At 41.8% G+C, this 15536-nt stretch overlaps 1 protein-coding gene across 1 annotated transcript in view; it reads right to left on the bottom strand.

Moving 5' to 3' along the window:
• LOC308076891 (leukemia inhibitory factor receptor-like) overlaps nt 1–15536 on the bottom strand; it is a gene marked incomplete at both ends in the record, with an annotated part of 47366 nt that overhangs the window by 24421 nt on the left and 7409 nt on the right. The window contains one exon of the mRNA XM_080417409.1: nt 9088–9266. Within this exon, the coding sequence (XP_080273535.1) occupies nt 9088–9266 (179 nt within the window). The remainder of the gene's footprint in view (nt 1–9087; nt 9267–15536) is intronic.

Here is a 15536-nt window from a genome sequence, read left to right as displayed (position 1 = left end):
TTATAATAGCAGCCTGTAGGGGGAGGTAGAGAGTAACATATTATAATACCAGCCTGTAGGGGGAGGTAGAGAGTAACATATTATAATAGCAGCCTGTAGGGGGAGGTAGAGAGTAACATATTATAATAGCAGCCTGTAGGGGGAGGTAGAGAGTAACATATTATAATAGCAGCCTGTAGGGGGAGGTAGAGAGTAACATATTATAATAGCAGCCTGTAGGGGGAGGTAAAGAGTAACGTATTATAATACCAGCCTTTAGGGGGAGGGAGAGAGTAACATATTATAATAGCAGCCTGTAGGGGGAGGTAGAGAGTAACATATTATAATACCAGCCTGTAGGGGGAGGTAGAGAGTAACATATTATAATAGCAGCCTGTAGGGGGAGGTAGAGAGTAACATATTATAATAGCAGCCTGTAGGGGGAGGTAAAGAGTAACGTATTATAATACCAGCCTGTAGGGGGAGGGAGAGAGTAACATATTATAATACCTTTGCTTTAAGTGAAATGTTGTTGTCTTAATAGATGATATTTAAAATGCTCAAATATTAATAATAATCTATAATATATTGATAATAATAATAATAATCTATAATCTTATATAGATTATGATTATATAGATATAGATGATTATATATGACAAAATATATAATATATTTTTGACAAAATATATAATATATTTTGTCATGAAGACAGTAAAATATGATGACCTATTAGATGCTGAGCCTGTAGATAACATTTTTTTTGGAAAATCACCTATATCTCCTGGCAAATTCATTGGAATGTGGAATTATATTCATTTCATTCATAAAATACGCTTACTTACAAAGCTGCAGGAATCACTGTTTTAATTTAATTTTCTAATAAATATTCATGTATAAGGCCAACAATGTATGCTTTATTTTAAGATATTCTTTATTTCCACTTTGAAATTGCACAATAAATAAATAAATAAATAAAGTGTGGGGTCGCAAAAACAATTCCACCATAAAATGGGGCACCTGACTTAATGTTTTGAGGGCAAAAATAATGATTAATTAATTAAAAAAATAATAATAATGCAACATTTTGCAAATTTTTTTATAGTAAAAAATGGCAAATAAGTTAAGGGATAATGGGCCCTAAACTGCAAAATGTAGGGGCCCTAAATTATCCCATAAGGGATAATGGGCCCTAAACTGCAAAATTTAGGGGCCCTAATGCAAAATTTTTTTGCGCGCGCGCTTCGCGCGCGCGCAACGCATGGCACCCCCGCCCTTCGCGCGGGGGTGCGAGGAGGCCCCCAACCAGAGCTTTGCTTGGAGCCCCTAACTTCTTAAATCCGCCCCTGATTATACTAATATATATCTGTACTTCCAGAAGCCTCCAGGTCCTTTGAGCAGCAGTACCCTGTGGCTGTGCAGGCCTTTATCAATTGGAGCCATGAGCATATATTGACTATTTGGGTGTGTTTGTTATTTTGCTGTATTTTGTCATCTTGCTATAGGAGCCTAATGAATTGGGATGAATTGTTGGTCTAATGCTTTATTATTTGATTTTTGTAGGAGCTGAACTAACATCACTGTTTTTCCCACCGTGCCATATATATATATACTATTTTGACAATAGAGTGCAATAGAGTTGACTGAGGACAGAGCTATACTGGGCCATTAAGTAGCATTGCATGATTTTGGTTTTGTTTATTTGTAGTTTGTTTTGATTTGCTTATTTGCTGATTTGCTTTTGGTTACTTATTTACTTTATTTTCTTTTGGTTTTGCATTATTTGGATTTGATTTGTTTAATTTCTGTATATTTAGTTTAGAGGCCCCGAAGCCCTACCCTTATTGCCCCTTTGCCTCTGGAGTTTAGTCCCTTTTGCAGAACTCTAATACTAACAGCTTTCTTCCCTTCTGTATTTTAACCTGACTATTTTTATACCAACTGTTGAATAAACTTGACACATTTTGATACATCAGCCTCTGGTTCTGTTAATTCTGAACCCGTACCTTCTTGGGGAACCTTACCTTGTTCAGTCCTATATATCTATATATATACAGTATATGGTTAATGTGTTTAAAGGATCCCTCACTCCTATATGTGTGGGTGGCGTAGTCATTGCTAAACATAGCCCTGCTACATTTGGCGTAGTCGGCAGGACTTTATAGAGGCTGGTGTTCTTTTTTGTGTTTTGTTTTTGGCCCAGTATTATTGATAGTAGCCCTACAGTATATGGCACACGGTTGTGGGAAAAACAGTGATTGGCACCGGGAGCATCGGAGAGCTGTGGACCTGCCTGCAGCGGGAGTGTCAGCAGACCTTGTTGCGCCAAGTAGAACACAGCCCTGGTATTGGTGTGTGTTGTCCCATCTAAGAGACTGATGACTGACGGAGAGGACAGTATGGAGGAGCTACGTGCCCTGATTGAGCAGGTACGGCAGCTTAGGGCTGAAAATGAACAGTTGAAGGCAAATGCCAGTACTGTGCCAGGGTCACCTGCAAGCGGAGTTCATCCTCCCAGTACTCGATCGACTGAGTCAATACCAGGACCATCTACTGCTGAACTTTATCCTCCCAACGTCACAAGTGGGGCCAACCACACTCGATGCGTTTGTTCCCAGAGAAAGAAAATGTCCAAAATTCTCTGGCAAATTGTCAATTGATTTATTAACTGTAGATCAGTGGGTAGCAGAGGCAAGGAGGAGTCTAGAGGTTAGACATATGTCTCTTGTGGAACAACTATTGTTCTTATATGACCACTTAGAGGGCGGAGCCAAGTCTGAACTTGAATTCCACCCTGTGGCCAGTAAAGATACCCCAGACAAGATCTTTGCTCTGCTAATTGAGAATTTTGGCTGCTCAGAGTCATATGTGGCTGCCCAGCTACAGTTTTTCCAACGAAGTCAAAAAGATGGGGAGACATTGAGAGACTACTCCCATGCTCTTAAGTCCTTAATGGACGTGGTAGTCCGCAAGTCCCCTGTTGGGATTCCAGGTTCAGATAGAATCTTGCGTGACCAGTTTTCCGAACATGTTCAAGACGATATGTTGCGTAGGGAGCTGAAGCAACGAGTGGCACTTGTGTCGGACATATCTTTTGTAGATCTCAGACGCATAGCCATTAAATGGATAGAAGAGGGAAAGAGAACAGGGAGGACAAGACCATAAGCCTATTCCTGTGATTCTTATACCCAGGCAGTGGCAGGCAGTGAGGCAGACACAAATTCTATAGCTGTCAAACCCACAGATGAGATGGCCGAGCTAAAAGAGTGCTTTCGCAGACAACAGACCCAATTAGATGCCATTTTGAAACATCTTGGCACTGCACCTGATAACCCTAGGCAGGAAGAAAGAGGAAGAGAGACAGATAAGGAGAGGAACACAAAACCCTTGCGTTTCCAGCCTGATGGGAAACCTATTTGCCTACGTTGTGATAAGGCTGGCCATATTGCTCGGTTCTGCAGAGCAGACTTGGGTACAACCAGGGGCCAAGTTAAGGGGTGGGGGCCCAGGACACAAGCTCAGAGCCAGATGGTGGATGCTGAAACCAACTTTTCCCAATCATCGGAAAACTCTTACCCTCTGGTGTAATGAGCCACACATCAGCGGGGGGTTACTCAGGCTCTAGTGACACCATGCCAAACGACATGTCTCGGTTAATTGGGAAATGTTCCACAGTGGAAGTATCCATGGGGGGTGTGGTGGTTTCCTGTTTGATTGATACAGGGTCCCAGGTATCCACAATGTCTGAAGCGTTCTTTGCACAACATTTTGGAGCACAGGGAGAGGAGCATTTGCGACAATGTCATTGGTTACGCCTCACAGCCGCCAATGGTTTGGCAATCCCATATGTTGGATATGTGGAATTAGATGTAACTGTCCTCAACAAAACCCTCTCAAAGATGGGAGTCCTAATTGTTAAAGACCCCTTAGACCCAAGTCTCCAAGAGCAAAAGCGAAAAGTGCCTGGGCTGCTCGGTATGAACATTCTCCGCCCCTGTTATTCAGAACTCTATTTGGAGTATGGCGCCACTCTATTAAAGTCTCCCTCACTGCGAACTGCAGCTAAGAGCTGGCAACAAGCCTTTGCCCACTGCCAGCAGATGGAGAACCTGTCGGAAGAAGGTTACTTGGGCCGTGTCAAGGTCCATGGTCCGGTTGTCCGTATTCCAGCAGGCGCGTTACAGTGGGTCCCCTCTTTCTGCCCTAGACTATCCACCGCTTCCCTCCCCTCAGTCTTGCTGGAGCCGTTACCTGATGGAACTCACCTTCCTTCAGGGTTGTTGGTGTCCAAGGCTCTACTCACTGTTCAGAGAGGCCTCATTCAGATACCGGTAGTCAACGTTGGAGTGCACGATGTCTGGCTCCGACCTCATACTGCTTTAGGGGAACTGCATGTGGTAGAGCGACAAACAGTAGATTCCATCATTATTGAGGGAATGGAAGAGGAAGGCAAAGTAGGGGTTGTGCAATCTATCAGAGCAAGCAGTGGCAATCTAATAGACCTTTCCCACCTTTCTTGGCCCAACCTTTCACCAGACGAGGAGAGAGAAGGCAGGGCCCTCCTGGAAAAGTATGCTGATGTGTTTAGTCGGGGGGGTGGGGACCTGGGCTGCACCTCACTGATAGAGCACGAGATACCATTATCTGACGACACCCCTGTCCGACAGCGCTATCATCGGCTGCCCCCGTCCCAGTATACACAGGTCAAAGCCCACATCCAGGAGTTAGTAGAGCAGGGTATTGCCAGGCCAAGCTGCAGCCCGTACTCATCCCCGATTGTGGTTGTGATGAAGAAAGATGGAGAGATCCGCCTCTGCGTAGACTACCGTCTACTAAACTCCAAAACCAGAAAAGATGCTTATCCACTTCCACGGATCGAGGAGTCGCTGGACGCCCTGTCCGGGGCTAGATAGTTCTCAACCCTTGACCTTGCGAGTGGCTACAACCAGGTGCCGATGGCTGAAAAGGACAAGGTTAAGACAGCTTTTTGCACTCCTTTTGGCTTATTTGAATTTAATCGTATGCCTTTTGGTCTGTGTAACGCACCAGGTACCTTTCAAAGGTTAATGGAGCGTATTTTCGGGGACCAGAGTTTCCAGACTTTACTTTTGTATCTCGATGATGTTGTCATTTTTTCCTCCTGCTTCACAGAACACCTGCAGCGCCTCGAGGTAGTCCTGTCTCGCCTCCGGGAGCACAACCTCCGGCTGAAGCTACGAAAATGTCACTTTTTTCAGCAGGAGGTCAAGTATTTAGGACACATAATATCGGCAGCAGGAGTGGCCACTGACCCAGACAAAATCAAAGCGGTTGCAGAATGGAAGCAACCCACTACATCCCATGAGTTGAGGTCATTCCTAGGGTTTGCCTCCTACTACAGACGTTTTGTGGAAGGCTTTGCAAAGTCTGCTGCCCCATTACATCGCCTGGTGGCAGAAGTGGAAGGTGGCCAAAAGAGACAGAAGAAGGGAGCCAAGATTGTTCTTGGGGATCGCTGGACAGAGGAATGCAACCATGGATTTCAGGTATTAAGAGACCGCCTAGTTTCTTCCCCAGTCCTAGGTTACGCTGACTTCTCCAAACCCTTCACCTTGGACATTGATGCTAGCCATGCAGGGCTGGGGGCAGTCCTCTCCCAGGACCAGGGGGGTCAGCGTAAGCCCATTGCCTTTGCCAGCAGAGGGCTCCGGACCTCAGAGAGAAATATGTCAAATTATAGCTCTCGAAAACTCGAAATGCTGGCACTTAAGTGGGCAGTAACAGAAAAATTCCGTGAGTATCTCTTAGGAAATAAGTTCATTGTATATACTGATAATAACCCACTGAGCTATTTAAAGAGTGCTAACCTTGGTGCCATAGAGCAATGCTGGGCCTCAGAATTGGCCCTGTTTGACTTTGAGATTAAATATCGCCCTGGCTCTTCCAACAGAAATGCAGATGCCCTTTCTCGTCAAACTGCCCCCGAACCAATCTGTGATATTGCTCCTGGGAGCACAGTGCCACTTCAACTCCAGCATCTCAGAGGGGAAGCAACCTGCTCCGCCATTGATGCCCTCCCAGCACGTCCAAAAGCAGATTTAAAGACCCTGCAAATGGCTGATCCAGTGCTGGTGCGGTTTCTCCATTGGTGGAAAAAGGGTAAACAACCGTCCAAGCAAGAACAAGCAGGGTGTGTTGGCTTAAATAAGCTGGTCCAACAATGGGACAGGATCACACTGCAGGAGGGGGTCCTGTATCGACACATTCGTTGGCCAGGGGAAGGGAGAGATGTGCACCAGCTCCTGTTGCCACAGTGCCTCCAGGCAGAAGTACTTAAAAGCCTTCATGACGACCATGGCCACCAGGGGGTGGAAAGGACAGTGAGTCTGGTAAGGCAAAGATGCTTTTGGCCTTTCATGAGGCGTGACATTGAAAAGTACTGTCGGGAATGCAACCGGTGTGTGGCCGCTAAAGCTGTACAACCAAAGGTTAGGACATTTATGGGCAGTTTAGTTGCCACCAAACCTCTAGAAGTACTGTCCATCGATTTCACTGTACTTGACAAAGCCAGTGATGGACGAGAGAATGTATTGGTACTTACTGACGTGTTCTCCAAATTTACCCAGGCATTCCCTACGCCAGACCAGCGGGCAAGCACAGTAGCTCGAGTACTAACAGAGAAATGGTTCTACACTTACAGTATTCCCAAGCGCATCCACAGCGACCAGGGGAGGAGCTTTGAAGGAGACCTGTTGAAACGCCTGTGCCAGATGTATGGTATCGAAAAAAGCCGGACAACACCTTACCATCCAGAAGGTAATGGCCAATGTGAACGATTTAATAGAACATTGCACGATTTGTTGCGCACACTTCCACCAGAGAAGAAGAAAAGATGGCCGCAATACCTCCCACAACTTCTCTTTGCCTATAATACCACTCAGCACCAGTCAACAGGCCTCTCACCCCATGAACTAATGTTTGGTCGAAAGGCCCAGCTGCCAGTAGACTTTCTCTTAGGTACAGCAGGTGAACACTCGGAACCCAAATCGGTGCAGGACTGGGTTGATGAGCACCAGGATCGCCTTCACTCTGTGTATGCATATGCCAGAGACAACTTGAAAGCAGCAGCAGAGCACAGAGCCCGGCAGCACAAGCCTACAGAAACTGAAATCATTGAACCAGGAACCTTAGTTTATCGACGAAACCACCCACCAGGGCGCCATAAAATCCAAGATGTGTGGGGTCCGACGGTGTACCAAGTTGTACAGCACCTGGATGACCATGGCAGAGTGTACAAGATAAGACCCAAAGATGGGGCAGGGGAAGAGAGAAATATTCACAGAACAGAGCTGCGGTTGCTCCCAAAGACATGGGTATCAGAACCTCCCGTGAGAATCACACCAACTGCCACTAAAAAAAGGTATGCAGCTGACCACAGACCTGATGAGGAGGAAGATGACAGTGATTCCGAAAGCCCCCTATTCAGCCTTGAGCCATTGCCCCCCCCTGATCCGCCTGATCAGAACCCACCAGAGCCCACACTTTTGGCACCCATTTCCCCAGCCACTACCCCTTCTCATAATGATATACCCCTGGTTAGCCCGGCAAATAGCCCGCCCCTAGACCAGCCTATGGGTCAACCAGAATCCGAGGCAGTGCAGCGACGCTCTGCTAGGGCTACGGCCGGTCACAACCCAAATCCATTTCGATTGCCCCAGTCGGCTAACCAAGTTAGGTCAGGACATGTAGCATCAATACAGTCTGTAGGGGCAGCATTTAGGCCTTGGGTATGATGGGTTTCTAAGAGTAGGGGTCACCAGGCCACCGGGACGGTGACCTTTCAAAGCGGGTGCGAATGTAGCACTGGCCCTTTAAGGAAAGTGCATAAAGAGGGGTGGCCAGCTTTGTGGCCTCCTGTCTAGCCAGAAGCCTGGCTTGAATGTTTGTGAGAGAGACCTGGAGGCATGAGGGGTACAGACTAATTCTCGGTAAGACAATCTGAAACAAATGACATGGTTTTTATAACTCATTGTAGCAATAGTATAAATATAAGAGTTTAGATAGGCTGACAATATTAGGCCTGTTGTTAATTATACTAATATATATCTGTACTTCCAGAAGCCTCCAGGTCCTTTGAGCAGCAGTACCCTGTGGCTGTGCAGGCCTTTATCAATTGGAGCCATGAGCATATATTGACTATTTGGGTATGTTTGTTATTTTGCTGTATTTTGTCATCTTGCTATAGGAGCCTAATGAATTGGGATGAATTGTTGGTCTAATGCTTTATTATTTGATTTTTGTAGGAGCTGAACTAACATCACTGTTTTTCCCACCGTGCCATATATATATATATACTATTTTGACAATAGAGTGCAATAGAGTTGACTGAGGACAGAGCTATACTGGGCCATTAAGTAGCATTGCATGATTTTGGTTTTGTTTATTTGTAGTTTGTTTTGATTTGCTTATTTGCTGATTTGCTTTTGGTTACTTATTTACTTTATTTTCTTTTGGTTTTGCATTATTTGGATTTGATTTGTTTAATTTCTGTATATTTAGTTTAGAGGCCCCGAAGCCCTACCCTTATTGCCCCTTTGCCTCTGGAGTTTAGTCCCTTTTGCAGAACTCTAATACTAACAGCTTTCTTCCCTTCTGTATTTTAACCTGACTATTTTTATACCAACTGTTGAATAAACTTGACACATTTTGATACATCAGCCTCTGGTTCTGTTAATTCTGAACCCGTACCTTCCTGGGGAACCTTACCTTGTTCAGTCCTATATATCTATATATATATACAGTATATGGTTAATGTGTTTAAAGGATCCCTCACTCCTATATGTGTGGGTGGCGTAGTCATTGCTAAACATAGCCCTGCTACATATGTTTTATAATGTAATCATTTATATCTGCAAAGTAACTAGTAACTAAAGTTTTCAAATAATTGTAGTGGAGTAAAAGTACAATATTTAACTCTGCGATGTAGTGGAGTCGAAGTAAAAGTATAGAAAATTGGAAGTACTCCAGTGAAGTAAAAGCACCTCAAAATTGTACTTAAGAACAGTACTTGAGTAAATGTACTTAGTTACTTTACACCACTGAATGTGACTAATACTGAATTGGACGTACGTGGTGAACGTGCTTCATGGAGTGTGTAGACAACACAGCCAGCTCATAGGTCAGCTCCTCCTGGGTGGTCCTGTAGGTGGGGTCGAAGGTCACCCTGCAGGACTGCTCATCCTCCCAGGTTAAGAAGATCCTCTGCTCCATGAGACTGTGACTCACTGTCACATTCTGGGCTCCACAATCTGTAAGACAATATACTGTATAAGGCAAAGTGTTTGCAACAGATATTCAATTCAACACTATTCTAAAAATTGTCAAAGATCTTCAGTGAAAGAAAAAAAGTTGGACTCATGGGCTCTCATGACAAAGTGAATCACAATATACGCACATTTCTTACTTAAGTAAAAGTATTAATACTGCAATGTAGAAATACTCTGACTGTTACAAGTAAAAGTCCGGAATTCAAAATGTACTTGAGTAAAAGTACAAAAGTATTGGTATCAAAATGTACTTAAAGTACCAAAAGTACACATTATGCAGAATGACCCCATTTCACACGTTTTCAAATGTATAAAATGTATGAAAATCTTTTCAAAATAGCAGATCTACAAGCTCAATGCGCATTGTGAGCTTGTAGATCGGCTATTTTCAATTAGTGGTTAGTGTATTTTGTAATAATAAAGTAACTCGTAACTAAAGCTGTCAAATGTTTGTAGTGGAGTAAAAGTACAATATTTGCCTCTAAGATGTAATGGAGATAAAGTAAAAGTACTGAAAACTGGAAATAGGCTACTCTAGTAAAGTAAAAAAAATACCTCAGAATTGTACTTAAAGGGATATTTCACTTTCAAAAAAACTTTTGGTCATTTTATCGTATACTCAGGCCTTTGTGAACCCCCCAGACAGTTTTTAAGTCGCTTGATTCAGTATTTAGATATTTGATATTCATTTTAACAGACACGCCCCCTTCCTATACAAACCCATTGTAACTTCAAACTTCATTTTAACCATGTTAGATTCATCAAAAATACCCGTCCTTGGTTCTGGTGACTCACCCTACCCTCCTAATGCGTGAGGGGGCCGTGTTTTTCCGATAATTCTTTTCATTTATTTTATTTTATTTTTTTATTGTATTTATTTTATTTCATTTTCCAAAAAAAATATTAAAAATAAATGAAAAAAGTAATTGAAAAAATACGGCCCCCTCGCGTATTAGGGGGGCGGTATGAGTCACCAGAACCAAGGACGGGTGTTTTTGATGAATTTAAGATGGTTAAAATGGAGTTTGAAGTTACAATGGGTTTGTATAGGAAGGGGGCGTGTCTGATTAAATGAATATCTAAATACTGAATTAAGCAACTTAAAAACTGTCTGGGGGGTTCACAACGGCCTGAGTAGATGATAAAATGACCAAAAGTTTTTTTGAAAGTGAAATATCCCTTCAAGTACAGTACTTGAGTAAATGTACTTCGTTACTTTACACCACTGGTGAATCATCATGGCAAAGTGAACCATCGTGACAGTAACAACGACGGGAAATCATCAGTTGCAAAACTGTACTGTATGACTGGAAGCAAAGATTCATTAAGCAACCAGGGTGTGTACGTTTAACGTTACTCACCACTGATTATCACCACTGATTATCTGCCCTAAAGATACACCTTCAGGAGGCTGCAATTCGAAAATGGCCCCTGTCTAAGTCTTAACCTACCCCCCCTACCCCCCCCCCTCTTTCATTTTCCTCTTTTGTATATATATTTTTTTCTCTCTTCATACCAGTAACCTGAAAGCTGATTGTATGACATTCTGTATAGTAGTGTGTATATCTGTCTGTCTCATCATGATTTGTGTGCATGGGGTTCTCATCTTAAACAAGCTGCGTGCTTCCAGTTTAGTAGACCTTGTATTGTGAATTTTGTACTTCCATGTACTGTGATTCTCATGTCTTACTAAATAAAAGTACATTAATCAATCAATATCAATAAAGAGTGAACCACTGACATGAATAAAGTGTCCTCATTAAAGGACAACTTTGTTTTTTTACAACCAAGGTTTATGTTTTAGCTTGTAATTAAAGTAAATAAAAGATTATGAGCGTTACATTTTTTTCATTTACTGCTTTCTATAGTTTTAGCAATTTTTGCGATATTTTTTACAGTGGGCGGGGGATAATTCTCTTTCAAAGACGTTTGGGGTCATCGTCTCCGCCAGGCCAGAGGCATGGATGAGACTATGTTTACTAAGACTATGTTACCCTGTCTGTCTGTCCGTCCGTCCGTCCGTATGTGTCCGTCTGTGGACAGCTAATCTCCGCCACTGTTGGCCTTGATGCCAGAGCAGAACCTCTGCCCCACATTTTTCACATGGGCCTGTTATAGTGCCACCACAAGGCCGCTTTTGCGAAACAAATTTGTCCGATTTTTCATATTCCATCCTGATTGGCGAATTCCGAACATTGCTGGCCCACCGAGGAGCACTTTTCTACTTTTAACTAACTAATCACACACGTACCCCATTGTAACTTCAAACTCCATTTCAACCACGTTAGATTCATTGAAAACACAGTCCTTGGTTCTAGTCACTGATATCCTTCTAATGTGTGAGTTGTATAGGATTAAAATGTTTGTCTGATAATATAAAATTAACATCAAATATCTAAATACTCAATTAAGCAACTTAAAACCTGTCTGGGGTGCAACACAAAAGCTAGAGTAGACGATGTTTGAAAGGTAAATATCCCTTATTGAAATCAGAAGAGATTCCACTCACCAGTGGAATTTTGTCTGTTTCTGACCTGGGTTCCCAAGGACACCAGAGAGGCCAGTAAAACCCAGATATACATGATGTTCCATATGTTTGTTGTCATCACAGACACTGGAGGAGGTCTGAGCTTCAGCCGCTTCAGATCAGCTGATGAAACAGGCCTGGGTAATGAAGACAATAAATGAACAGATAATTAGACTGGCAGACAAATCCAGTCAAATCCCATTTATTTCTGCAAGAAATTTCCAAAGGATTAGAAATGTTCCATTACTTTCAAGAAAAGAAAATGTTCAAAAATAGCAGATGCACAAGCTCAAAGCGCGGCACGAAGTGAGGCGCTGTGAGCTTGTACATCTGCTATTTTTTAATAGCCAACGTATAAAATATAGATAATGAGTGTGACGCTGGATTAATACATTTTACAATAAGATGCTGGATTATTTTAATGTTTTTTGTGTGTTATATCTTCTGATAACCATGTGACAATGTATGTATTTTATATATCGTTGTCTATATCTCTGTCTATATCTCCATATTCTAACTTGTGTTTTATCGTAAATTAGCGCCCTACTTCAGTGGTTTTCAACCTTTTTTTATGCCAAGGACCCCTAAATTCATATACATTTGGCCGCGGACCCCCATCTGAAAATGTTCCCCAGAAGCAAAGATTTCAGTAAAAAATGTTTGCTTTAAAAAAATATATATATATATTCAAGATATGCACGCATTTTCAAGAATTTTCAAAAATAGCAGATCTGCAAGCTTATAGCGTGGCACTCGGTGCCGTGCTATGAGCTTGTAGATCTGCTATTTTTGAATAGCCATTGCTAAGTGGCTAAAAATGATTGTGACGCTATGTTAACTAATTTCGCTGGGGACCCCCTGGTACCCTCCCAATAGGACCACTGGTTGTCCCCGGACCACTGGTTGAGAACCACTGCCCTACTTGATCACACTACAGCGTCACACAAAAGTATCAAAAGTAGCAGATGCAAGCTTGTAGATCTGCTATTTTTGATACGTTTGAATTTGAATCCTGAAAAGTGATAGTTTTGGACATTATGAGGTTCACACACCCGACAGAGACCAGGTGGAAAGTACATGTACTCAAGTACTATACTTAAGTACAATTGTGAGGTATTTGTACTTCACTGGAGTATTTCCAATTTACAATACTTTTACTTCTACTCTACACTACATCTCAGAGATAAATATTGTACTTTTACCCCACTACAATTATTCGAAAGGTTTAGTTACTAGTTACTTTGTGGATTTTGATTATTACAAAACATACATTAACCACTTCAGTTCTATGTATATTTCAGCCATTTGAAAATAGCAGATCTACAAGCTCACAATGTGTCGCATCATACTTTTACTTAAGTAAAAGAAAATTGAGTACTTTTTCCACCACTGATTATCAATAAAGAAGCCAAAGTCAAAGTGAACCACTGACATGAATAAAGTGTCCTCAGAAAATAAAATTAAAGTTATCAACAGCAACAGAGAGAATAATTAAAAAAAAACACACTTACATAATGAATCTTGATTCATCCTTTTGTGCCTCGTTTAACGGGATAAGAAGAAAACAAAAGGTTGAAAGAAATGAATTAAGACCAAAAAAGCTTGCGACTCCGTTAGAAGATTATAATGGTTGTGAAATCCATGAGTAATGACCGTCCTCTACGGGAAATTAAACCATTTGTGGTCACATATGCATCACAGGGGTCACACAAGGGGTCAGGGTTTACTCCCACTCATGTTCTCGTACTCCCTTTACTTCCTGACTGGTGGTTCTCAAGCTGTGGGTCGGGACCCCCAGGGAATGTCCCCCAAATCCAGTGGTGGAAGAAGTACTCACATGTTTTACTTAAGTAAAAGTATCAATACCCTATTGTAAAAATACTTCGGTAAAAAAGTCTGGTATTCAAAATTTACTTAAGTAAAAGTACAAAAGTATTGGCATCAAAATATGCTTAAAGTACCAAAAGTAAAAGTGCTCATTGTGCAGAATGTCCCATTTCACAAGTTCAAAATGTATTAAAAAAATAGCAGATCTACAAGCTCACAATGTGTCGCATCGCGACGTATTGTGAGCTTGTAGATCTACTATTTTCAAATGGCTGAAATGTATTTATAGCTGAAGTGGTATAGCTTGTTATAAATGATATACTTCTCTTTGAACATCTGACCCTCACTGAAAGGTTTACAGAAACAGGAACAATATCACATGAATTATGTTTTTCTTTTTTCTACAAAGGACATTTTCATTCACGAGAATCACTCCACACACACACACACACACACACACACACACACACACACACACACACACACACACACACACACACACACACACACACACACACACACACACACACACACACACCAAAAAAACTCCTCTTCCTGTCATGTTAGTCACTGCTTAAAAAAATCATAGATATAGAAACCTAGATACCTCATTGGCCTCTGCAGTTCATTGGAGCGACTGGTATCTCAATACAAGGCTCTTCCGCAGGGCTGTTTGACTACTGACCAATCACATCACGCTGACTACTGGCCAATCACAGCGCGTCTAACTGACTAGTTGCAGCGCGGCTGCCTCTTAAGAAAAGACCTGCCCCACCTGCCTCTGATTGGCCTACCGAACGCCCCCTGCTGAAGCGGAAGGAAGTGATAGGCTAGCCCTGCGGAACAAGGAAGCGCGCCCGAGATACGAACGCTTCAGAGCCGAAGGTCTACCTTTATATGTCTATGAAAAAAATTACCTGGCATCTGTCTAAGCAGTGGTGTAAAGTAACTAGGTACATTTACTCAAGTACTGCACTTAAAGGAGGAGTTCACCCAAAACATGACTTATTTCCTATCAATTGCACACTCCATGAAGACTTGAATTCATGGATTTATTGTAGTTTTTGTGGCATTCCTAAGCCAATAATTTGATGACCGGGTGTATTTCCGGTAGGAGACCCAAATAATCTACTTTGTGTCTCCTACCGGATACATTAGTCGGTAAGAGACGGGAATCAAATTATTAGCTTAGGAATGCCACAAAAACAAAAACAAATCCATGGATTCAAGGCTTCATGGGGTGTGCAATTGATAGAAAATAAGTTATTTTTTGGGTGAACTACTCCTTTAAGCACAATTTTGAGGTACTTTTACTTTACCGGAGTATTTTCAATTCTCTATACTTTTACTTCTACTTCACATCTCAGAGGCAAATATTGTACTTTTACTCCACTACAATTATTTGAAAAATGTAGTTACTAGTTACTTTTCAGATATAAATTATTACATTATAAAACATACATTAACCACTTTAGCCCTATTTTAAACATAGGCTGTTTGAAAATAGCTCACAAAAAATAGCTCACAAACGCGTCGCATCGCGATGCGTTGTGAGCTTGTAGATCTGCTATTTGAAAATATTTCAGTACTTTTACTTTTGGTACTTTAAGTACATTTTTGATGCCAATACTTTTGTACGTTTTCACTAGTACATTTTTTATTCGGGACTTTTAATTGTAACAGAGTATTTCTACATTGCAGTATTGATACTTGATTTTTTTTTTAATATTTTTTGAAATATTTTCAAATAGCAGATCTACAAGCTCACAACGCATCGCGATGCGACGCGTTTGTGAGCTTGTAGATCTGCTATTTGAAAATATTTCAGTACTTTTACTTTTGGTACTTTAAGTACATTTTTGATGCCAATACTTTTGTACGTTTTCACTAGTACATTT

Source organism: Gymnoscopelus braueri (genome assembly GCF_963280865.1).
Source record: "Gymnoscopelus braueri genome assembly, chromosome: 21".
NCBI classification, from domain to species: Eukaryota; Metazoa; Chordata; class Actinopteri; order Myctophiformes; family Myctophidae; genus Gymnoscopelus; species Gymnoscopelus braueri.
Note: the sequence above shows the minus strand (reverse complement) of the source record. Positions and strands in the feature narration are given on the sequence as shown.